At 35.5% G+C, this 26,109-nt stretch overlaps 1 protein-coding gene across 1 annotated transcript in view; it reads left to right on the forward strand.

Annotated features, from left to right (window-relative positions):
• csmd3a (CUB and Sushi multiple domains 3a) overlaps window positions 1-26,109 on the forward strand; it is a 685,206-nt gene that overhangs the window by 470,058 nt on the left and 189,039 nt on the right. The window contains exons 48-51 of the mRNA XM_056474744.1: window positions 428-586; window positions 6,069-6,257; window positions 13,586-13,771; window positions 19,342-19,536. Coding sequence (XP_056330719.1) covers window positions 428-586; window positions 6,069-6,257; window positions 13,586-13,771; window positions 19,342-19,536 — 729 coding nt within the window. The remainder of the gene's footprint in view (window positions 1-427; window positions 587-6,068; window positions 6,258-13,585; window positions 13,772-19,341; window positions 19,537-26,109) is intronic.

The following is a 26,109-nucleotide window of genomic DNA, read 5'->3' on the forward strand; positions in this document are numbered from 1 at the left end:
TCATTAGAACTTTTTAAAATAATATTTGACATAACTTTTTAAAAGGATAAATTAGTTTTGTTAATGTTATAAATTGCTGTCATTTATTTATTTATTTGTTTGTTTGTTTGTTTGTTTGTTCATTTATTTTATGTGCAGTTTACGCCAGGTTAAGTGTTTTTTCTTGATTTTAATTTAAACTATTTTTTAAAAATATTATTTTATTTTAAAATTTATAAAAGGGATATTAGAGTCTATGTATTTATTTATTTATTTATTTATTCATTTATTCATTTTATTTATTTATTCATTTATTTATTTATTTTATATATTGTCTGAAACAATTTTGAATGAATTATTTTTCATATTTTTATAAGGGATAAAATAGTATTGTTATTGTTGTAAATTGTTCTTATTCATTCCTTCATTTATTCATTCATTTCTGCAGGACCTAATATCTACAGTCAGAGTCTGGCCGTGTTGAGTGGAGATCTCAGCGTGCCCTTCAACATCACGACCACGGGTCACCAGCTGTTCCTGCGCTGGTCGTCTGATCACGGCACCAACAAAAAGGGCTTTCGTATCACTTACGTGGGTGAGTATCAAAGTATGTATCCCGCATCGGTAACTCTTTCAGTTCTGTGTGTGTCTCTCGTCACCTTTTGTCTGTCCCGCTCATGACACACGTGTCCAAGTCCACTGTATGTCTCATCTGTCCACGTCTTTGTGTCCAAATGTCTTGTGTATTTGTATGCAACAAATGTAACTGATACATTAATAATAAAACCTTTAATCAGATTTTACTGTATATTTGAGAAATATCATACCTGTCAACATTGGGATGTGAAAATAAGGGATATGCCCACCATAATATGCGATTACCCCCCCCCCCCCCCCCCCCCACACTCCTCATAAAAAAAAATCCCTAAATTACTAAATCCGTTCTTCTGGAGCTGTTTCATTGTAAATAAACAGGTCAGTAATATGTTTTATTATTATTATTATTATTATTATTATTATTATTATTATTTATTATTATTATTATTATTTATTATTATTATTATTAATATTAATATTTATTATTATTATTATTATTATTATTATTATTATTATTATTATTATTATTTATTATTTATTATTAGTTATTATTATTATTATTTATTATTATTATTATTATTATTATTATTATTATTATTATTATTATTATTGTTTACAAAAGAAAAAAATAAATAGTATACATTAGCAGCAAATAAATTAACAAACCGTTAAGCTTATTAAAATTACTAGCTAGTATAACCAAATAGAATCAAGTTATCAAATCTTATTAATCATCACTGTATAACTTACACATTAAAGAGCAGCGAAAGAGCAGCAAAAATAAGAATCAGTGCATGTAGTGGAAAGCATCTGGTGGACTGAAATGACAGAAATCATCTGGTTTTAGTCAGAATGGTAAACTAAGTGTTGTTTTGTATCTGTCGCTTGTTGTGGGATGCGCACAACTTTACACTGATTAAAGAGCAGCGAATGAATCTCTTATTTATTTAGATTTTTTCATTTGATTACATTAAATAACAGAGGTGTCACTTTAAAAATGCACACATCTGACGTTATAATGAAAGCATTCGATTGCTTTTCTAATTTTCAGCTCATTTTGGACAAAATTTGTTGTATTCGAAAAAAAAAAACACAAAGATCGACATCTTTAGATGTTATTATTATTAATTATGTGTTTATGTCTGTTTAACCACTCACCCAAAACCCAGACTTTCGCTCTGCTTCAAATCGCATGTACAGAATCCATTTGAGAAACAGCGTCTATTTATCACTATGAATCGAGTCAGCTGTTAGTCAGGCACCGCTATATGGCTGTTTTGTCTGTTTGATCAGCTCTTTAATGTTTATTGCCACCCTTCAGAGAAAGACTGAAAATACCTGAAAATACCTTCACGGGATGATAGCAGGATAGAACTGTAAAATACTGGAGAATCCCAGGAAAAATGGGAGGGTTGACATTATGCTAATATGTATGTCACAGGTCACATTTTAGGCCTGTTTTACACATCCTGTTTATGCGGCATGTAGGTAAAACTAAACTCCCACAGTAACCGGGTTTCCATCTACACAGTTTTATGCAAATTCAAGGGGCAATGCATAAACAAAATGCTGGATGGAAACACCAAGATGCATATAGAATAGTCCAAATGTGCATAAAAATACTCACTTGAGCACACAAATAAACCAACACCATCAAACTAAATGCTGGAAACTGAAACCATGAATCTATTTTAGCCAGTTTTTACTTATGAATAAAAATCTGTGTATACGTAAGGTGTAATAAATAAGAAAAACTATTTATAAATTAATAAATAAATAAATAAATGTTAAATAAAAAGTGAAAACGACAATTTAAATTTAAAATAAACCAGAAAATTAATAATAATGATTAGTAAATTAGAAGTAAATATAATAATATAAATAAAAAATAAAACTAAATAAATGTGAAATGAAAAATGTAATACAAATATAAATTAATATAATTAAAAACTATATAATATAAATAAAAATAAAATAAATGTGAAATAAAAAATTAAATATTAAATAATAATGAAAAGACAAAAACAAATTTTAAAATGTACCAGAAAATGTATATAAATAAATGCATAATAATAAAAATGCAAAAAAAATAAAAATTACAATGAAATATAATACAATAATCCAAATAGCTAAATAAATAAATACATTTAATATAAATAAAAAATACAATTAAATAATATTAAATAAATGTGAAATAAAAAAACGAAAAGGACAAAATCTGATTAAATTTAAAATGAACCACAAAAATTTATAATAATAAAGAAAATAATAATAAAATGTAATATAATAATCTAATATAGATAAATAAATAAATCTAATATAAATAACAATAGAATAAAATAAATTTTGAAATAAAAAAATGAAAATGACAAAATCTGATTAAATTTTAAATGAGCCAGAATATGCCACTATATTACCTGAGTGGCAGTAAAATAACACTGATTCACGTGTGAGAAATTGCATTACAGTGTATTGATATATCACAATGGGAGATATAAAAACTTCAAATCCACATGTTAAAAATAAGAATCAGTGCATGTGGAGGAAAGCATCTGGTGGACTGAAATGACAGAAATCATCTGGTTTCAGTCAGAATGGTAAAGTAAGTGTTGTTTTGTATCTGTCGCTTGTTGTGGGATGCGCATAAAGCACAAACATGTTTTTAGGTTTAGAAAGTTCATTATTTTACTGCAAAGGATATAATGAAGCATCTGTGTGCTGCAGAATAAAGATGCTTTCAGAGCCTCCTGGGGAGACACACACACATTCTGGAGTTTTCATTTAAGTGTGCATAAATAAAATACAGTACATGCATTGTGCAATTTCATATCTCTTTTCCAAACAGACACAACATGTTTTATATAGCTAAAGCAACAAACACGAAAGCAAGTAAACTGATGTGTTTGCTGTTATTCATTCTGCTACTGCAGAGAATTATGGGAAATGAAGTTTTGTTGGCTTGAGAAAGCCAACATGACTGCGCTTAAATTGGGAATGGCAGTTGACAGAAAGCACAGTGGTTCATAAGTGGTTGATAGGTGGCTACTAGGCAGTTACTAACTTAAACTGGGTTGTTAATTGGCAAGCCTCATTTACGTGTTTGATCAAATCCTACTACTTAGTAGGCTTTTCTAGTATATGTGATTGCACTTAGCAATTTATTATTAGGAAGTAGCCAATCGTTATTAGCATGTAGATAATCATTATTAGCATTTGACTAATCACTGTTAGCATTTGTAGTACACAGGAAGTCCCGTTTTGCTAGCATGAGTCAATTGAGCCAATATGCAGGTTCCTACCATAGACATTTAAAGTGCATCCGGATGGTATTCATAGCGCTTCACCTTTTCCACATTTATTATGTTACAGCCTTATTCCAAAATGCATTAAATTCATTTATTTCCTCAAAATTCTACACACAATACCCCATAATGACAATGTGAAAAAAAATATTTTAAATTGTTGCAAATTAATTAAAAATAAAAAACCTGAAAAATCACACGTACAGAAGTATTCACAGCCTTTGCCTTGAAGTTCTAAGTTGAGCTCAGGTACATTCTGTTTCCACTGATCATTCTTGAGATGTTTCAGTAGCTTGATTGGAGTTCACCTGTGGCAAATTCAGTGGGTTAGACATGATTTGAAAAGGCATACACCTGTCTATATAAGGTCCCAGGGTTGATAGTGCATGTCAAAGCACAAACCAAGCATGAAGACAAAGGAATTGTCTGTAGACCTCCGAGACAGGATTATTTCGAGGCACAAGGCTGGGGAAGGTTACAGAAAAATTTCTGCTGCTCTGAAAGTTGAGCACAGTGGCCTCCATCATCCGTAAGTGGAAGATGTTTACAACCACCAGGACTCTTCCTAGAGCTGGCCGGCCATCTAATCTAGTGATCGGGGGAGAAGGGCATTAGTTAGGAGGTGATCAATAACCCGATGGTCACTCTGTCTAAGCTCCTGTGTTCTTCTGTGAATAGAGGAGAAACTTACAATAGGACAACCATCTGTGCAGCAATTCACCAATCAGGCCGGTATGGTAGAGTGGCCAGACAGAAGCCACTCCCCACCAGGAATTTGCCAAAAGGCGTCTGAAGGACTCTCAGACCATAAGAAACTAAATTCTCTGGTCTGATGAGACTAAAATTAAACTCTTTGCAGTGAATGACAGGCGTTACGTTTGGAGAAAACCAGGCACCACTCATCACCAGGCTAATACCATCCCTACATGGGGATGTTTTTCAGCAGCAGGAACTGGAAGACTAGTCAGGATAGAGGGAAAGATGAATGCAGCCATGTACAGAGACATCCTGAATGAAAACCTGCTTCAGAGTGCTCTTGACCTCAGACAGGGGCGACGGTTCATCTTCCAGCAGGACAATGACCCAAAATATCAGTGGAGTGGCTTCACAACAACTCAGTGAATGTCCTTGAGTGACCCAGCCAGAGCCCAGACCTAAACCCTATTGAACATCCTTGGAGAGATCAGGAAATACATCATCGCTTCCCATCCAACCTGATAGAGCCTGAGAAGTACTGCAAAGAGGAATGGGCTAAAATTCCCAAAGACAGGTGTGCCAAGCTTGTGGCATCATATTCAGAAAGACTTGAGGCTGTAACTGCTGCCAAAGGTGCATCAACAAAGTATTGAGCAAAGGCTGTGAATACTTCTGTACATGTGATTTTTCAGGTGTTTTATTTTTAATAAATTTGCCACAATTTCAAAAACTCTTTTGTCACATTGTCATTATGGGGTATTGTGTGTAGAATTTAGAGGAAATAAATGAATTTAAACCATTTTGGAATAAGGCTCTAACAAAAAAAAATGTGGAAAAAGTTAAGCGCTATGAATACTTTCCAGATGCACTGTATATTAAGTTTCACCTATCAGTAGAGCCGCCATTTTAGTACAGGGTAGCGCTCCTTTGAAATGAGTGTGGGACAAAGGTGCAGTAGAGGTCTAGCCATCTGGAGCCATAGCTGATGGCGGTCAATGCACGGAATCCGATGCTCCAAAATTTTACATATTTTAAAATAGGCACTATATCCTTATAAATAAACTGCAGAGTAGCAAACTAAACAACTACATTCTCAACTAAAAAAAGCTTCAAAAGTACATTGTTGTCCAACAGCAGCAATATTTATAACTGTATAGTGTCCTCTGCTTGACGCTGTATGTGGGCGGAGTAATACTGAAGGGTAAAGATGCAGTACAAGTGCTGTTATTTGCAGAATATCACATGGCTATCAGCCAATCAGATTCAAGAACCAGACGGAACTGTTGCATAAAGGTTGATAATAACAATACATCTAAATAGTATAACAGTGAGAAAGCCAACATAATAATAATCCATGATAGTTATTGTTTGGTTAGTTGTACTAACACGTTAAATTGTGGTGAAAGTATGTTGAGCTACAGTAGTGCAGTAGTTGATGTATGGATGTTATAGTATAATGTGCGTGTGTGCAATGAAGCATGCTCTGGTCTTCAGCCATGTATTGCAGCACTCCAGACTCTCCTCAGCATGGCTTCGTGCTCAGCCAGACGGGTGGACATGTGAACAGTGTGGTCCGCTGGGCCTGCGACCGCGGATTCAGACTCATCGGGAAAAACATGGCCGTCTGCAGGAGGACAGAGATCGGCTTTCTGGCCTGGGATTCTTCTGTGCCTGCATGTCAAGGTAATCTATCTATCTATCTATCTATCTATCTATCTATCTATCTATCTATCTATCTATCTATCTATCTATCTATCTATCTATCTATCTATCTATCTATTCGTCCGTCCGTCCGTCCGTCCGTCCGTCCGTCCGTCCGTCCATCCATCCATCCTTCATATATCTGTCGTTCGGTCCATCCATCCATCCACTGTGCCATCATTCCATCCATCCATCACATACCTGTCATTCTGTCCATCCATCCATCCATCCATCCATCCATCCATCCATCCATCCATCCATCCATCCATCCATTGTGCCATCAATCCATCCATCTATTTATCTATTGTGTTATTCCATCCATTCATCCATCCATCCATCCATCTACTGTGCTATCATTCTTTTGAACTACCATCCATCCATTAATTCATCCATCCGTCTATTGTGCTATCATTCCATCCATCCATCCATCTGTCGTTCTATCCATCCATCTATCCATCGTGCTATCATTCCGTCCATCCAATCTTTTATCCATCCATCCATCCATCAATCCATTTATCTGTCATTCTGTCCATCCATCAATTGTGCCATCATTCCGTCCATCCATCCATCCAACCATCCATCTATTGTTCTATCATTCCATCCATCCATCCATCCATCCATTTATCTGTCATTCTGTCCATCCATCAATTGTACTATCATTCCATCCGTCCATCCATCCATCCATCCATCCATCCATTAATTCATCCATCTGTCTATTGTGCTATCATTCCATCCATCCATCCATCCATCCATCCTTCTATCCATCCATCTATCCATCGTGCTATCATTCCATCCATCCAATCTTTTATCCATCCATCCATCCATCCATCAATGCATTTATCTGTCATTCTGTCCATCCATCCATTCTGCTATCATTCCATCCATCCATCCATCCAACCATCCATTCATTGTTCTATCATTCCGTCCATCATTCCATCTATCCATCATTCCGTCCATCCATTATTCTATCCATCCATTGTGCTCTCATTCCATCCATCCATCCATCTTTTGTTCTATTGTTCTATCATTGTTCTGTCTATCTGTCCTTCTTTCTGTGTGTGTGTGTTTGTCTGTCTGTCTGTCTGTCTATAATTCTATTGGCAGCACTTCTATTATTATTAGTCTTATGTGTCTGTGCTTTTTGCAGGTATAAGAAAATAAATAAATGCATACATACCGTATATGTTTTTTTCTTCTTTATATAATATACCAGAATCCAGAGACAATATCAACAACAGAAGTGCAGTCTGGCCAAAAAGCTGTCAGAAAATCACAAATCTAAATACCACTAGAAAACAACAAAGCCAAAAACTAAAGGTTTATTCATTCGTATTTCAATTAAGATTCTGAAACTGTGGAGCGGTAATTGGTAGATCATTATTTAATATCTATCAAATTAAAGAAGGTGTTCACAACATGAAAGTGAGTAATAAAGGAATAGTTCACCCAGATTATACATTTCTGTTTAACTTTTGATGATTAATTTACCTAAACACACCAATATTCTCAGCGTTGTTGATTTTGCTTGACATTCATTAGCAAGTACCATATCAAAGACTTGCATAATTAAAACATTTAATAAAGGTATGCTTCTTCAGATGTGATGTGTTTGTGTTGATTTGGATTGCTCCTGATATTGAACTGATCCTGCAGGCACAGGCTGTGTCAGATGCCGACATCCCTGATCAATCCTCTCTTTATTTTCTGCTAATTAATCCTGTTGAATGCTTTCTGCGTAGCTTTTATTAACGTTAATATGAGCCCCTTTGTCTTGGATTGTGGATTTATTCGATCAGGATTGCAGCACTCGGTAATTGGACACCCTATTATGTTCCGTTGCTGTATTGATGTGGCTTTGAGCAAACTCCAGCACCTTTACCATCTGTTTAATTACTTTTTTTAGCTAATTACAATCTTGTTTGCTCACACATGAGCATTTTTAGACGTTTTGTTCAATGCTTGACTTGATGAGGTCACAAAAAATGCGTTGAATTTTTATTTTATAAATAAATGTACATGTGTTTACGGTTTAAAAAAAACCTTTATAAATGTGTGAACAAGCTCAGCCATTTTATTAATTAGCTTCACTAATTATGATTTGATTATCTACACAATTAAAAATGCAAATTAGGAGCTAAAATAAATGTTTAAGAGAGCAAATTAGTGGAAGTTTTAGTGTTTGTCATCTAAAATCAATGCAAAACACCATGATATTTTTTTATCATATGGTAGTGTCTATATTTAGCTCCATAATGTAGGCTTCTTTAGCACAAGATCACAAAACTAACAGTGGCATCAGTCAGTGTTGGGGGTAATTAGTGACGAAGTACTTAATTTTGACTTGCAATTAAGTTTTCTGCTAAAGAAAGAAAGAAGAGCAACTAATTTGTAGTTTTATATAACTTACAGTTACTTATAATATCCTTGCCTTAATGTACAGTACATAAACTTAACAGTTCTGTATAAAGAAATTTAGAGAAGCAGAGTAATTGTATTTTATTATACAAACACTGGTTACACTCACCGGCCACTTTATTAGGTACACCTTACTAGTACCGGGTTGGACCCCCTTTTGCCTTCAGAACTGCCTTAATCCTTCATGGCATAGATTCAACAAGGTACTGGAAATATTCCTCAGAGATTTTGCTCTATATTGACATGATAGCATCACGCAGTTGCTGCAGATTTGTCGGCTGCACATCCATGATGTGAATCTCCCGTTCCACCACATCCCAAAGGTGCACTATTGGATTGAGATCTTGTGACTGTGGTGGACATTTGAGTACAGTGAACTCATTGTCATGTTCAAGAAACCAGTCTGAGATGATTCATGCTTTATGACATGGCGTGTTATACTGCTGGAAGTAGCCATCAGAAGATGGTTACACTGTGGTCATAAAGGGATGGACATCAACAATACTCAGGTTGGCTGTGACGTTGACACCATTACACCACCACCACCAGCCTGAACCATTGTACAAGGCGGAATGGATCAATGCTTTCGTGTTGTTTATGCCAAATTCTGACCCTATCATCCGAATGTTGCAACAGAAATCGAGACTCATCAGACCAGGCAACACTTTTCCAATCTTCTATTGTCCAATTTTGGTAAGCCTGTGCAAATTGAAGCTTCAGTTTCCTGTCCTTAGCTGACAGGAGTGGCACTCAGTGTGGTCTTCTGCTGCTGTTGCCCATTCGCCTCGTGGTTGGAAGTGTTGTGCATTCAGAAATGCTCTTCTGCATACATCGGTTGTAACAAGTGGTTATTTTAGTTACTGTTGCCTTTCTATCAGCTGGAAGCAGTCTGGCCATTCTTTTCTGACCTCTGGCATCAACATGGCATTTGTGCCCACAGAACTGCCGCTCACTGGATATTTTCTGTTTTTTAGACCATTCTAGAGATGGTTGTGCGTGATCAGCAGTTTCTGAAATACTCTGACCAGCCTGTCTAGCACCAACAACCATGTCATGTTCAAAGTCACTTAAATCACCTTTCTTCACCATTCTGATGCTCAGTTTGAACTGCAGTAGATCGTCTTGACCATGTCTACATGTATAAATTCATTCAGTTGCTGCCATGTGATTGGCTGATTAGAAATTTGTGTTAAAAAGCAATTGGACAGGTGTACCTAATAAAGTGGCCGGTGACTGCATTTTGACTATTGGTATTTTGTCTTTCAGTTCATCCATCCATCCATCCATCCATCCATTGTGCTATCATTCCATCCATCCATCCATCCATCTATCTATTGTTCTTTCATTCCATCCATCTACTGTGCTTTTATTCCATCTATCAATCAATCAATCAATCCTTCTATCTGTGCTCTTATTCCATCTATCAGTCCATCCATTCATCCATTAATATATTGTGCTATAATTTTATCCTTCCATCTATTGTGCTATTCCATCAGTCAATCCATCCATTAATCTACTGTGCTATCATTCCATCCATCCATCTATTGTGCTATCATTCCATCCATCCATCTTTGTGCTATCATTTCATCCATCTATTGAGCTATAATTCCATCCATCCATCTATTGTGCTGTCATTCCATCTATTCATCCATTGTGCTATTGTGCTATCATTAGCAGACTTTCTGACTAACAGACCTCAGAATGTTAGATCAGGCCACATCTGCTCCACCACCGTCACACTCAACACTGGTGTACCCCAGGGCTGCGTGCTGAGCCCCTTCCTCTACTCTCTCTTTACCATCGACTGTAGGCCTGTGAACAGATCCAACACCATCATCAAATTTGCAGATGACACCACAGTGATTGGTCTAATCAGCAATAATGATGAGACTGCCTACAGGGAGGAGATACAGCATCTGGCCACCTGGTGCACCGACAATAATCTGCTCCTTAACACCAGCAAGACCAAGGAGCTCATTGTGGACTTCAGGAAGGGACGAACAGGCTCGCATGATCCCATCCACATTAATGGGATGGCCGTTGAGCCTGTCTCATCCTTCAAGTTCCTGGGGACCCACATCTCAAAGGACCTTTCCTGGACCACCAACACCTCCAGCCTGGTCAAGAAGGCTCACCAGCGCCTATTCTTCTTGAGGCAACTTAAGAAGAACCAGCTTTCATCAGCCGTCCTGGTGAACTTCTACCGCTGCACAATAGAAAGCATCCTGACCAACTGCGTCACAGTCTGGTATGGAAGCTGCTCTGTTGCTGAGCGTAAGGCACTGCAGCGGGTGGTGAAAACTGCCCAACGCATCACAGGGACTACACTGCCAGCCATTGAGGACATCCAGAAGAAACACTGTCTGCGCCGAGCACGCAGTATTCTTAAGGACACCTCTCACCCTGCTCACAGACTGTTTTCTCTCCTGCCTTCCGGCAGACGCTTCAGGCTCCCCCGGACAAAAACCAGCAGACTGAGGAACAGCTTTTTCCCCAGAGCTGTCTCCCTTTTGAACTCTGCCCCTCACTGACTCTTTTGCCTCCCCAATACACCCCCCACATTCCTCTAACTTATACTCCTCACAATCACTGCACTATTTAACATTTGCACATTTAAAGTTTGCACATATTCATTGCACTGATTCATTTATTGAACTGTACATACCCACTGCACATGGACATTTGTAATTATGTTTATCTGCACACTCCTGATTATTAATAGCATCCTGTACATATATTCATTTATTGTAAATCTGTTCATAGCTAATACAACCTGTATATAATGTTGATAGTACATCCATCTGTAAATATCACCATAGTTTTTCTATAACTGCACTTTATAACTTATACCTGTATCCTGCACTTGCTGCTATTGCACTGCTGGTTAGACCTAAACTGCATTTCGTTGCCTTGTACTTGTACATGTGTAATGACAATAAAGTTGAATCTAATCTAAAAATCTAATCTAAAAAATTCCATCTATTCGTCCATCATTCTATCTATTGTGTGCTATCATTCCATCCATCCATCCATCCATCATCTATTGTGCTACCACGGTAAAGTTTTATTATAGGCTGCATAAAGGTAGTATGCAAAAAAAAAAGAACTAAGACACTTTTTTTTGTTGCTCACGAATGTTGGTGCAGTTGTTTTCCTTCCTAAATGATGCCCCTTTTGTATAGGTGGAGATTCTTACTCATTAAAGGGATTAAACTGCCACTTTTAAAGTCTTTTAATGAGTTTTTAAAAACAAAAATAAAAAATACGCATTTTTTGGCACATGGTCTCTGTAGAGAAAGTGTTCACTCAGTGGGAATTGAATCGATGGCATTGACCTCACCTGCCCTCATCTGCTGCGAAACCAGCCACAGAAGGTGTGTGTGCATCAATGCTTTAGTCCAATTACTGCTGTAATTGGCTTTTCTGGATAGGTTAACGAGGAAACGGATATGAACAAACTGCCATTGTAAATGGAAGCATCTGTATCGGAATTTCTCTTGCAGATGGAACAGCAGTTATGTTATAAATTAACCCTGAGTTTGTATCAAATTAAATGGACAACTTTTTTGTGCCTATATAAAGTATGTTAAATGTAGGTAAAGTGTATAATTAAAATTTTGCAACATGAACACTGGGTAGGACATATAGAGTAGCTCATCCCCCTTTAAAAAAATCTTAAAGGGATAGTTCACACCAAAATTAAAACTGTCATTGATGATTTACCATTGAGTTTCTTTATTCTGTCAAACACAAAAGAAGATATTCTGAAAAATGTTGGACACCTGTCACCATTGATTTCTATAGCATGTGCTTTTCCTACTATAGAAGTCAATGGTTACAGGAGAGACAGGGGGAGGTAGAGACAAAGGGCCTACTCACACTATGCTATCCGAACCGTGCCCAGGCCCGTTTCCCAGATCGTTTGAGAAGTGTGAGTGCTCTGAATCGGGCTCAGGCACAGTTCACTTGGCCGGCCCTGGCCCGGTTGGAAGAGGTGTGCCAGAGCCTGGTTCTCTTGGGCTTTGGCGCGGTACGCTTGTGTGTGAGTGCAAAACGCGTCAAAGCCCGAAACTGAAAGCGGGACGTGACTTTTAAGCGACTGTTTCATATGCGTTTATTAATCATTCTTACCGTTCAATGAACGCAAACTGTCGTAGTTTATTAAAGACGCAAACCCCTCACTGCACGAAAGCTCCGCACCTTCAGCAAACCTCCTAATTCCTGAAGCACGAGGACTTTATGATTGTTTATGAGCGTCAAAAGTGGCTGATCTGTTCAGCAAAATATTTGACTGCGTGTCACTGCATATCAAATGACTTAAACAACGATATAACTAAAGAAATCTCCACTGTGCTGAGCGAGAGTGCTTCTGAACAGCGCATCATCAATGACGTAAGCGTGCCCAGGCCTGAATGTAATGTGAGTGTGGGCCATCGGGGGAGACTTGAGGGGGGACAAGCGTGCTTTGGCCCAGTTCAAGGAAACTGTACATAGTGTGAGTATGTCCAAAGAGAGCAAGTAGGCCTCAAAGAGTCAGAGAAGATAGACTCTAGAGGAGGAGAGGAGCAGAGCAGGAAAAAGACAGGCCAGGAAAAGACACAAGCAGCGTTTAACCACCTATTTTGTATCCTTCTTGACCATGTGACTAAAGCCCAAACACTGAGACATTCGATCTGACCAATCAACATGTGAGCACATCGTAAAACCCCCAAAGTCCACACACCAGGCCCTGATCTAATCAGTAAATGCCTGTGGAATTTGTGTGAGCCTTCTTTGGTGAAAAAAAGACATGTTTTTCCATATAAACAAATGCATATGATAAGTCTTATAGTACTTCACTTTCTTTAGTTTTTAGCTTTTGATGATTGACTGTTTGTGTGTGTGTTTTTTTTCAGCCGTGTCCTGTGGGATGCCAGTGGCTCCAGTGAACGGAGGTGTTCTGGCTGCGGATTATTCTGCAGGGACTCGAGCCACATATTTCTGCAACGACGGTTTCCGCTTGTCCTCTAAAGAAGTGACCAGCACCGTGTGTCAGGCAGACGGCACCTGGAGCAGCCATAATAAAATCCCCCGCTGCACAGGTGAGAGATCACACACCGCTCGCTATTATCATTATAAATTAGGGTTTAAGTGATTATATCGATCTGCTCACTGTGGCTTATGTTAAACACCACCATAGAATCAATATGGGGGGATAGTTTAGCTTGTGTTTGGTAGCTTCAAGGCAGATCTGTACAGTATATAGTTATATATATATATATATAGTTAGCTGATCATACCGTTAGTTATTCGCACTGTCTTTTCAGTTTTGATTGGTTTAATTCAGGGGTGTCGACGTCAATTCCTGGAGGACCGCAACCCTGCATAGTTTAGTTCCGACCCAACTCCAACATACTTACCTGTAGGTTTCAAACAAGCCTGAAGGACTCAGTAGCTGCATTTCCACTGTCGGGCCAGTGCGAACCAGGGCTTTTATTGGGCTGGGCCGGGCCAATTGCACGGGAGGTTGAGCAGTGAGGCTGAAATCATGTGGCGTTTCCGCTGTCAAGCTAGTAGCTCGCAGCATGTCATGCAAACCCCGCCCCAAGAACGTCCCCCAAATCAAACATCACACACACCCACCCAGTGGGAGTCAGGCAGATAGAGCACACCATTGCATCATCACGAAATGATTAAAATGAAGACAACCGAAACAAACAAATGACACGTTACTGTACAGCATTATATTATATGCCAATACACACAGGCCTGTGTATTTCCATTCATTATATTTCTTTAGGCTACTCGCCGACAGACTGTTGGCATCGTATATCGGAGGGAGCCAGTGCACCATCCATTATATAAAACCACAGAAATTCTCCAGTAATAACTCAGTATAGAATGTATTTGATTAAATCCTCGTTTTGATAGACGCCGTCAAACATTCAGCCCAAATGCTCCAGAGAGACCTAAAACATGAGTTTTTCCCAAGGCTATATGACACTTAATAGGTAATTCCCCTTTACTTAAGGCAAGGCAAGTTTATTTATATAGCACATTTCATACACAGTGGCAATTCAAAGTGTTTTACATAAACAAGAATAAAAAAAGACAAGTATAAGAAAATAAAAAAACAAACAAACAATAAAATGATTAAAAACAGATTAAAATGTGTTAAAGCAGGTTATAAAAGAATAAAAAAGAAAAGAAAGACATAATATAGTGCGATCTGTAGGACGTAGCACAGTGCTCATTCAGTAAAGGCACAGCTAAACAGATGTGTTTTCAGTCTTGATTTGAATGTGCCTAATGTTGGAGCACATCTGATAATTTCTGGAAGCTGATTCCACCAGTGAGGGGCGCTGTTAGTAGCTGAAAGCCAATTCACCCTGCTTTGACTGAACTCTTGGAATTTCTAGTTTATATGATCCTAAAGATCTGAGTGATCTATTAGGTTTGTATTCAGTGAGCATATCTGTAATGTATTGAGGCCATTTAGTGATTTATAGACCAGTAATAATACTTTAAAATCTATTCTGAATGTAACTGGGAGCCAGTGTAAAGACCTGAGGACAGGTGTGATGTGCTCTGATTTCCTGGTTCTGGTCAGAATCCTGGCAGCAGCGTTCTGAATGAGCTGCAACTGTCTGACTGTCTTTTTGGGAATTTAAGAGAATACATTTAAGGTTGTTGCATATTATTCGGTTATCTTAAGTAAAGTGTTAAGTGTTTCAGGACATAAGAGCAAGTAATAAAATATAGGCTATATTTCGTTGCGCTCAGCAGCTATCCACTAATAAAGCTCTACATTTACAATTTAATTTTTAAATTTTGCCACGTCATATAAAAACATAAACATTTGTTTGAGGACATAGAAGACTTTTTTTAATGTGCAGTTTTTCCTCAATCCGTTTATAAAGCAGCACTGCGCAGGACTGGATGACAGAATTTCTGGTTTCACTCACCCAAAAATGCACGATTTGATCAATATCATCGTATCGAAATACTTTATAAATGATATTTCAAACCTCCTCTGTTGTTTATTGTTTTTAGAAAATATCTAAAAAAAATGTTTCATATTGGCCTTAAAAATGTAAGTTTCAAATGGCTTAAAACGGTTTAATTTATTTGTATTGTATATACCTACATTGTTCTAGCTTTTGTTTGTTTTATATTGGTTTATTTATTTAATGTGATTTTATTATATCTGATATTTGTAGTTCTTTAAATGATTTCAATAAAGCTTAGGCTATTTTATCTAGATATGACACTATTGTTTTGAGCCTACAAAAGTGGACACGTAATGTGTAAAGTTTTATATCTTTCTGTTGTATTCATGTTTTGTATTATCTCCGAAATAAAGAAAGAAAGAAACAAACTCAACCGTTCGTTCCATCAACAGAGCTGTCAAGCAATCTTTTGACTGGTCTCTCACACACATACATGCATCTAAACTAGCACGTATCCTGCACAAACACACCTTTTAAACTCTCGACAACCTTTACTGGCTGCTGTATCTTTAATATGGTGTAAAGATTATTATGCGTTATTGAAACTTCAAGGAGGACGCAGCAAAGAAATATCACTTATAAATTAAAACTACTTTATTATTGTATATAAACAGCTTTACATTTAAATGGGAAACATAAGGGTGATCATAATCAAAAAGACCCCTAGCCTATAAAGTGTTTTATGGAATAGTCTATCTTAAACTGACCATGGCTATATGTTTTTCTTTCCCTTATTTATTTGTAATTTTTTTGGAGCATGTACTCCTGTGTGATTGGAAAACTACTGTAATGGTGGCACGCCAACTTTACCATACTCGGGCCACCTCTCTATTACTCCACCCCAAAGCCCCAGCTGGCCCTCTTTGGCCCAAGGTATATGCTTATTTCATGCGGCCACCATTTTAAAGAAGTAAAGCTAGGCTGCGGTGGGAAGAAACCCGGAAGTATAGGACCAGCACTGTAAACATTGCAGTAACATGCTGTGGACTATAACCCTCCAGCTGTTGTCGAGATTTCAAAATGCAGAAATGGTGTAAACATCACTTTAATATCATTCAGTTCAGTTTGATTTAAACAATTAAAAGCAATTTAGCATCAAACAACATCACAATCACTTTAAGGGTAATATGCTCAAGTGTTCTCCTAGGCTTCAGTTCATGGCACTAGTTAAACACCATGGGGTCGCTTTCCTGCTTCAGCCTATGCAACTCGGTGAGCGGTAAAACAATGCAGTCCTCTGTAGCACTCCCTCGTGTTGTCTGTAATAGTGTTGTCCCGGTACTGAAGTTTTAAAAACGTCCATTTCCAGCTATCATTCAAACGTCGCTGGGCGCGTTCATAAACAGCGCTGATTTACCATAGTATTCACCAGTGCTCATCAGTTTACCGCTCTTCACCCAGTGCAAACACAGATACACGGACACTGGAGCGCGAAGCAGCCGTGAAGATCAGTCAAGTCATCAAGCAAATCGCTCGTCTGTGTTTGTGCTCGGTAAACAGCGGAGGGTGAACTGATGACCTTCTCGGCCAATCACAAGCATTTCTGTTGAGCATGTGAACCCGACAGCAAATCAGCGCTGTTTTAAGAAAGCCATCAACAGTGCCTTAAATGTTAACGGGAAATTTATGGTTTTTCTTTTAATTCAGTATCGTGACAAGTCTAATATAGTGAAAGAATCAGTTCATTAACTCGAGTTTGATAAATGGCATCTAAAACTTGTGTTTGGGAAAGAAAACGTTAGCTAACTAGAGCCATTTCCTTTAACTTAGCTGAAAATGAGCTCTGATATCCCTTTTTATTTTCACCATTCATTCAGAACGGACCTTCGGGTCACTCGGAAGGCAGTGAAATGATAAATTTGTGTCATTTTCTCTTCGCTGATAAGATATACGGCCAGGTACACAACGTTCCTATGTAATTCTTAACGATACTTCTGGGTTTCTTCCCACCACAGCCACGATTTCACTTTTAAAAATGGCGGCCGTGTGAAATCAGTCTATTCGGTGGGCCAAAAAAGGCAGGCTGCGATAATGGAAACGCGGCTAATTAGTTTGATCAGATGTGTTTAATTAAGGTTGGAACTAAACTGTGCAGAGCTGAGTTTGACCTGATCTGTGGTTTAATCAACGGTGGTTATATTTAGTGTTAGAAAAGATTTATATTTCCTTTTATTGTTGGTAATAAAAAAACAAAAAAAACAACAATTTGATTAGCTAATCATAGTGTTATTTACATATGCACACTGTCTTTAAGGTTTTGGTTTTAGTTTTGATTTGATGTATATTTCTTTTTTGTTGGTAATAAAAAACAACAATATAATACGTTTATCATACTATTATTTACATATGCGCACTGTCTTAGTTATGATTTGTTTCATCAAAATGGTTATATTTAATGTTGAGATAAGATTTATTTATTTTTATTGTTAGTAATAAAAAAAAGCAATGTTATTAGCTAATCATACCGTTAAATGTGTTTTATGCGCACTGTCTTTTTAGTTTTGATTGACTGAATTAAAAGTGGTTATATTTAGTGTTACATGAGATTTTTTATTTCTTTTTATTCTTGGTAATCTTTCTGTTGATCGAAATGTATGACTGTTTATACAAACTGGAATATTGTTAAATGTGTTTTGAGTAGCAGAATCATTTATAAAGAATCATGAAAATGGAGACTAATGATCGCAGAAATACATTTAAATAGATGAATTTTATGTTGAGTTTGTGGTTAGAAAAAATATGTTGTTTAAGTTTGTTTGTTAGTTATTGTTTGGGTTATTTTGCTGTTTTTGTCATTTTTATTAGTTGTTTTTTTTTACATGTCTGTATAGTTTTAATTGATATGATTTTATTTATGTTTTGCAGTTTATTTTTAGTTTTTAGGCTTATTTGTTGACTGCTTTTTCATTTTTTCTTTGTTTTTAATTTAATCTTTATTTTGTTTAATTTATTTAGTTATTCTCATTATCTATTAAATATTAATAAAATTATATATTATATATATTATATATTTATTATTATTTATTATTATATTTTGTAGTTTTGTTTTCAATTTAATCTTTATTTAACTTAGTTTATTTAGTTATTCTCTTTTATGTGTTTTGTTTATCATTATTATTAATATTATTATTATCATTATTAAATATGTTATATTTGAATTTGTTTTAGTTTGTTTCATTTTTGGTACTTTTTAAGTTTATATTATTAAATATAATAGTTTAATTTGAATTAAATTTTTATTTTATTTAATTTATTTAGTTTTTCTTTTGTATGCATTTTTGTTTATTATTATTTATTATTATTATTATTATTATTATTATTATTATTATTAATAATAATAATAAATATGTTTGTAGCATTTAAATTTGTTTTAATCTGTTATAAGTTCATTTTATTAAATATTTTTGTTGTTTTATTTTGAATTTAGTCTTTAGTTAATTTAATTTCTTATTTTCTTGTATTTATTTTTGTTTATTATTTTCGCATTATTGTTATTATTTTAAAATGTGTAAATATAACAGTTTGAATCTGTGTTCATTATTACTCTGATTCAATTGACATTTTAATTTTTGGTTTAGTCAACAGCTCATACCCACTTCAAACTTTTCAATGATCATGTAAAGCTGTAAACATACAAACACTTTTATTTGTTTTTCTCTTAGTGGTGGTTTGTCCCAGTATTGGCTCGTTCACTCTGGATCACGGTAAATGGAGGATAGTCAACGGTTCACGCTATGAATACGGCACTAAAGTCGCTTTTACCTGCAATGCTGGATACTACCGGCTCGGCCCCGCCCACATTCACTGCACATCCAATGGGACGTGGAGCTGGAGGAACGAGCGACCTCGCTGCAAGGGTGAGTTATGAGCTTTATTTATAAGCCGATCATTAATTCTGTGCGGTTCTGGAAAAACTTAGTCACGGTTTACTTGTTTAAAATAGAGATCATGATTCTCCCACACTTTTATTTTAATTGAACTGAAAGTAAGTTGACCATATTTCAACCACACATTACTAATTTTATGTCTGTTACTGTAGTGGTGTTTAGCAGTTGTGTGAATGACACTGAAGATCTTTGAGGAAAAAATTGTGATGAGCATCAGCTCATAATATGACTTTCTCGTCCACATACAGTTGAAGTCAGAATTTCAGAGTTTAACATTTCTAAACATGATAGTTTTAATAACTCATTTCTAATAACTGGTTTATTTTATCTTTGCCATGATGACAGTAAATAATATTTGACTAGATATTTTTCAAGACACTTCTATACAGCTTAAAGTGACATTTAAAGGCTTAACTAGGTTGTAAGGTTAACTAGGCATGTTATTGTATAACGATGGTTTGTTCTGAAGACTATTGGAAAAAAATTAGCTTAAAGGGGCTAATAATTTTGACATTAAAATGGCTTTAAAAAATTAAAAACTGCTTTTATTGTAGCCTTAATAAAACAAATAAGACTTTCTCCAGAAGAAAAAATATTATCAGACATACTGTGAAAATTTCCTTGCTCTGTTAAACATTTTTTGGAAAATTTTATAAAAGACAAAAAAATTCAAAGGGGGGGGTAATAATTCTGACTTCAACTGTATGCTCATGGTTGCATTTTTGTCCGTGTTAGAAAGTTATGTTGTGTAGATGTTAGTACTTCAAAACATTAGTGTATGACCAACAAAATCTAAAATACAGTAATTTACTGTAAAATGTAAAAAAAAAATAATAATAATTTACATTCGGTCCAAATATTTAAGTTAAATTTCTGCAACCACAGCTGTCATTTCTTTATCGTAAATGTTTACGTTTCTTTTTTTACAGTGTGAATATCTGATTATCATTAGTAATAGCACTTTTTTTAAGTAAAGACGTAAGCTGTTTCATTAAAAAAAAAAAGTTTTTCAAAAAAGTAAAGTAAACTTGTTTCATAAAAAAAAAATAATAGTAACTAATAAATAAAATCATAATGACAACGACGATAAACTCTGGTTCAAACACATTTGAATGCATTTTATGGTCATCAAAAGTCTAATAAACATATGCAAACTGCAATCATTTATTAATTAAGATTGTGTGGCTGTTAGAATCAGCGATTAATCATTTATATAATTAATCATCCAGCTCAACCTGAACATTAATGCTGTGCAAACCGTGACACGCACAATTCCCAGGTCTTGTTAGGCTGGCCACTTTTTAAGGTCAGAGCGAGGCAGACTGTGAGACTAATGATTTTGTCAATTGTGTCCTGAAGTGTGAAGGATTAGCAGCTTGTGCGGTGTCTCACTAGAAACACGCCGTCTGTGGAGGGCTTTACTAGTTTTCAGGAGAAAGTCTGCAGATCCTGAAGAAAGGTTTTTAATGTTGACACGTGCTGGAGACCAACTGGTATTAGTGCACTGTAAAACAAAATCCTGGGGTCCTAAAACTTTTAAACTAAATTAAAATAAACTTATGAGTCTATTGAACTCATATTATGTTAAACTGATTTAAAACTGCTTGCATAACTTGATAAACTTAGTTTAATACATTATAATGAATTAAAAACATATGCTGTCATAACTAATAGTTCATATTATTTTTTACAGTGTAGTAATTATGAAACTTTTAGTTCAATTCAATTCAATTCACCTTTATTTGTATAGCGCTTATACAATGTAGATTGTGTCAAAGCAGCTTCACATAAAAGATCACAGTAAATAGGAACAGTGTAGTTCAGTTTGTAGTGTTTAAGTTCAGTTCAGTTGAGCTCAGTTCAGTGTGGTTTAATAATCACTACTGAGAATCCAAATAATATATGATATGATAATCCAAAATTAGTTAAGATCGGGATCGTTCTTGCATTTTGTTTACTTTTTTGGATGGTTTATATACTCCTTACATAATTAGGGGAACATTTCAAGCATTTCCCATTCATTTTCTTAAACTGGAATGAAATACTGTATTTCAAGTGAGGAATTTACAGTAAGCTCCATTATTAATAAAAAATTATGCAACATTTTTAAATGTGATGGGGAACAAATGATTCTGTTATTAATTGTTGTTTAAAGTGACCTTCCATACAGTGTGTAACACAGCTCTAAGTGAAGTGAAATATCCAGCTAAGGCTTAAATTTGAAAGTGTGCCATGTTTAAAGCTATTGATTCATCTATGAAAGAGACTACTCATAGTGGTTCGAATGCCGGTGTGATGTCGATTGGAACTCAAGCCCCACCCATTTGTTGCACGTGCAGATCGGGGAAAATTTAAACCCCCGGCCCCACCCACAAACACTGTAGAAAGAAAAAGAAGACAAACACTGTAGCAGATCCCAGATGAATCAACTCCCGAAGATGCTGTGCTCTGAAGTGTGAGGGAAAGTTGTTGTTATTTTCCCTACCCAAAGGGGGTGAGTTGTCTGAATAACACTGTTGCGAGCCAGGCGGGTAAAAAACCAGAAATTTGATTCTATATATATATATAATACTAAGAGTTTCATTATATATGTATTGATCAAATGATTAAGACAACTGTTGTCGACTGGATTAAACCAAAGAGCATAGAATCACCAAGAGGCGACACTCTGTTGTTATTTGCCAAACAGCCACTAGATGCCGCTAGTGTCACGTGGCCACCATTTTGGAATGAAAATTCCAATAGAACAACAGCACAGATAACTAACATTAGACAGAGTGAATTAAAATACTGAGTTAAATATGAGTTAAAATGAGTACATCCCCTTCAAAAGTAACATTTTAAACAATATCCCAATGAAAATGTTATCCCAATCCAAAATGTTAACAAGACTAAGTTAATTACATCTGATATCTAAAATACCTGTTTAACACATAACAAAAGTAAGATTAACAAAATAACTTAATTACAATTTTTGTTTTGTTTTGTTTTACTCAAATTAGGGTGAAGCACAAATGAGTATACGCAACAAAAACAACACATTCTGGCAGTTTGTATGGCCTTCATGATTTCTAATGACAGCATTAAAGTCATGAATAAAAATATATATAAAAATAAAAAATAAATCATTTTGGAGAAAGTAGCTTTTTAAATGTACTATTATAACATAATACTCTAACAAAAAGTGCTGTTAATCTGTTATCAACATCCCATTTTGAAAGTCATGTTAATTTAATTAACATGTCAGTATTAATATGTATTATGTCAGTGCGTAAACTATTAAATTAAAGTAATTTAAAGTAATTTAACCTAAAAGTGACAGTTTTTAGAAAACAAGTAGGGTTAATATATTAAACATTAAGTCTGTAAAATAATATTAAAAGTCCTGATGATCACCAGTCTATGATTTTAAGCGGTGTACTGTTGCCTTTCAGGTTGTAATTCAGCTTTTTAAACGAATAAATAAAAAAACAAAGCAGCTACTTGCCATCACGACAGCAATAAGATCCAATAGACGGCCGATCGATTTTACCCCAGAATGGCGGAATCGCTGGGCGCTGCTGTTGCAGTGGAACGTTTTATTGAGTGTCGCCTTTTGGTGATTGTAAGCTCTTCGATTAAACCAAAGACTATAAAATACACAAGACATGTCACTCGTATATTTTTGAATGGGGAAAAGTGTAACTGTCAATATGGTGAATAAAGCCCGCCTACTAGTACAGGAGCCAGTTATTGATCGCTATATGGTGAATAAAGCACACCTTCTAGTACAGGAGCCAATCATCGATCAACATAGACTGACAATCCTCCATGGGAGGGGCTCAGCCAAGATGTGAGTTTCTGCAGATTTTGTGTAATTAGGGTGTTTAGAAACGACACTAAAGACACAGTTGTTTAATTTTTGTTAAATCGTAAGCTTGGCAAGCAGTTTTGGATAATTTGATGTTTCCCCATTCAGACAGAATGCCCGAGCATACTTCCCGAGAGGTGTTTTAAAGATGGCCGCCGAGTGAAATGACTTGCCTTAAAGGGACTTTGATTAAACCTAGTGGTTTGATGATTTACAGTATATATATTTAAAATGTAATTTAATGTCATCAAATAATTCTTGTTCTGAATATTACTGACAAGGTTATTTTCACCTAACTATCATTACACTGAATGTCATTTTACTGAGCATTCTGTAAATCGTTGTGAAAAGTATGATAGTCTTTATTTTACAGTGTGTTTAGAAAATGAAATAAAACAGAAGACATTTCATATGGGGAGAACATACACTTATTGTTTTGATGCTTGAAAATCATGGTGGAAGCAAATTGGATATTGGCCAAAATTATATAAATGTTGTTAAAAGTTTATCTAAACAAGAATAGGGATCAAAAATCCACATTATTATAAGCCCATTATAAACACACACAATACCCATTATTATAAGCAGCTACTTTTAAAAAGCTCAAATAAGTAAAACAACATGTTTCCACCTACATTTTTGCGTGTTTTTTTATATTGCATTAAAATTGCTGGGTGCAAATGTAAACAATATGCATAGATAGTATATTGTTGTTATGTGAACTTTTGCCTGCAGTTTTAAATTGCAAATTATTATATTTTATGACTTCCCCAGTAGTTTCAGCTAACATTATTATTGTGCAAAAGTTTCCAATAATGTAACATTATTATTATTCTTTTTTTTAACAGATGCACTAAACTGGGTAAATCAGTGTGTGAGTGAAAAACAATTATATGAGTTTACATTTCTGTAGATGAACTAATAATGGCAGTAAAAAAATTAACTTAAAGGTCAGCTGCAGAAATAAATGTTTTTCACATATTTTCATAACTAATTTGTCACTGTGTGACTTTAATCAAACCTGAACGAAGTTTTAAATGTGAAAACATGGTTGGCATTGTGGCAAGCTGTTAAAAAAATGTAAAAATACTTGTCTCTGGAAAATACTTAGCACACACATATTACATAACATAACATTGCGTCCCTTACCAATGCTATTTTAGAATCACTGAGATGTGATTCATTTCATAAACAATGTTTGTTTTAATTTTTTGATTTAGTTTTCTACATAAGTTGTCTGTATTGTTTTAAATATAACATGCTTGGAATATATGTGGGTGTTTGAGTAAAACACTATACACTCTAAGATATAACAAAAAAATATATATTGTACTGTACACACTCAGAAATAAAGGTACAGGAGCCGTCACTGGGGTAGTACCTTTTTAAAAGATACATATTGGAACCCATTTAGTCCGCAGTGGTACCAAAAAGGTGCTTATTAGTGCCCAAATGTACCTAAAAAGTACCTTTGAGGTACTATTATGGACCATTCAGGTACAAATATGTACCTTTTAAAAAAGTACTGCCCCGTTGACAGCTCCTGTACCTTTATTTCTGAGAGTGTACAGTACAATATATCTTTTTGGTTTATTCTGTCTGATTCTATATTTTGTTTTATTCTAAGTGATGACATTTCTTTCCCCAATTTTAAAGACAAAAAGCTTGTCATTTAGGCATGAAATAACAAAAAGTGCAGTGTTTTCAGAAATGTTTATATTTATTTTTAGACTGCACAATATCTGTGTTTTACATTTTAACTAAGAAATCAGTATTTGGTATAAATAATATTACTTTTAAATGACAAAAAATGAAAACATTTATTTATTTTTACTCGTTCTCATTCCCTATTAAACAAGTTTATCACATTGTTGTTTATAGGATATAACAAATGCTAACATTTCACTCAAATCTATAACTAAATAAATCTAGTAAATTCATACTCTTAAATAAATGCATAAATGAGTACACTCTTCACAAACCTCTCTTTTAAATTAGTATGTCCTAAAGGATGATTTACATTAATATATTTCTGTATTAACATTAGATCGGTCAGTACCAAAGCCAAAACTGGAACCTAACCTAAACTAAAGAGGAAAAACCAAGAAAACCATTAAAAAATACACTCACCTGGCACTTTATTAGGTATATCTTACTAGTACTGAGTTGGACCCATTTTTGCCTTCAGAACTGCCTTAATCCTTTGTGGCATAGTTTCAACAAGGTACTGGAAATATTCCTCAGAGATTTTGCTCTATATCGACATGATAGCATCACGCAGTTGCTGCAGATTTGTCAGCTGCACATCAATGATGCAAATCTCCCGTTCCACCACATCCCAAAGGTGCTCTATTGGATGTAGTCAGGTGACTGTGGAGACCATTTGAAAACAGTGAACTTATTGTCATGTTCAAGAAACCAGTCTGAGATGATTCGCGCTTTTTGACATGGCATGTTATCCTGCTGGAAGTAGCCGTCAGTAGATGGGTACACTGTGGTCATAAAGGGATGGACATGGTCAGCAGCAATACTAAGGCAGGCTGTGGTGTCGACATGATGCTCAATTGGTACTCAATTGCTCAATTGCTCAAATGAGCCCAAAGTGTGTCAAGAAAATATCCCCCACACTATTACACCACCACCACCAGCCTGAACCGTTGATTCAAGGCAGGATGGATCCATGTTTTCATGGT

This window comes from Danio aesculapii, chromosome 16 (assembly GCF_903798145.1).
Source record: "Danio aesculapii chromosome 16, fDanAes4.1, whole genome shotgun sequence".
Lineage (NCBI taxonomy): Eukaryota > Metazoa > Chordata > Actinopteri > Cypriniformes > Danionidae > Danio > Danio aesculapii.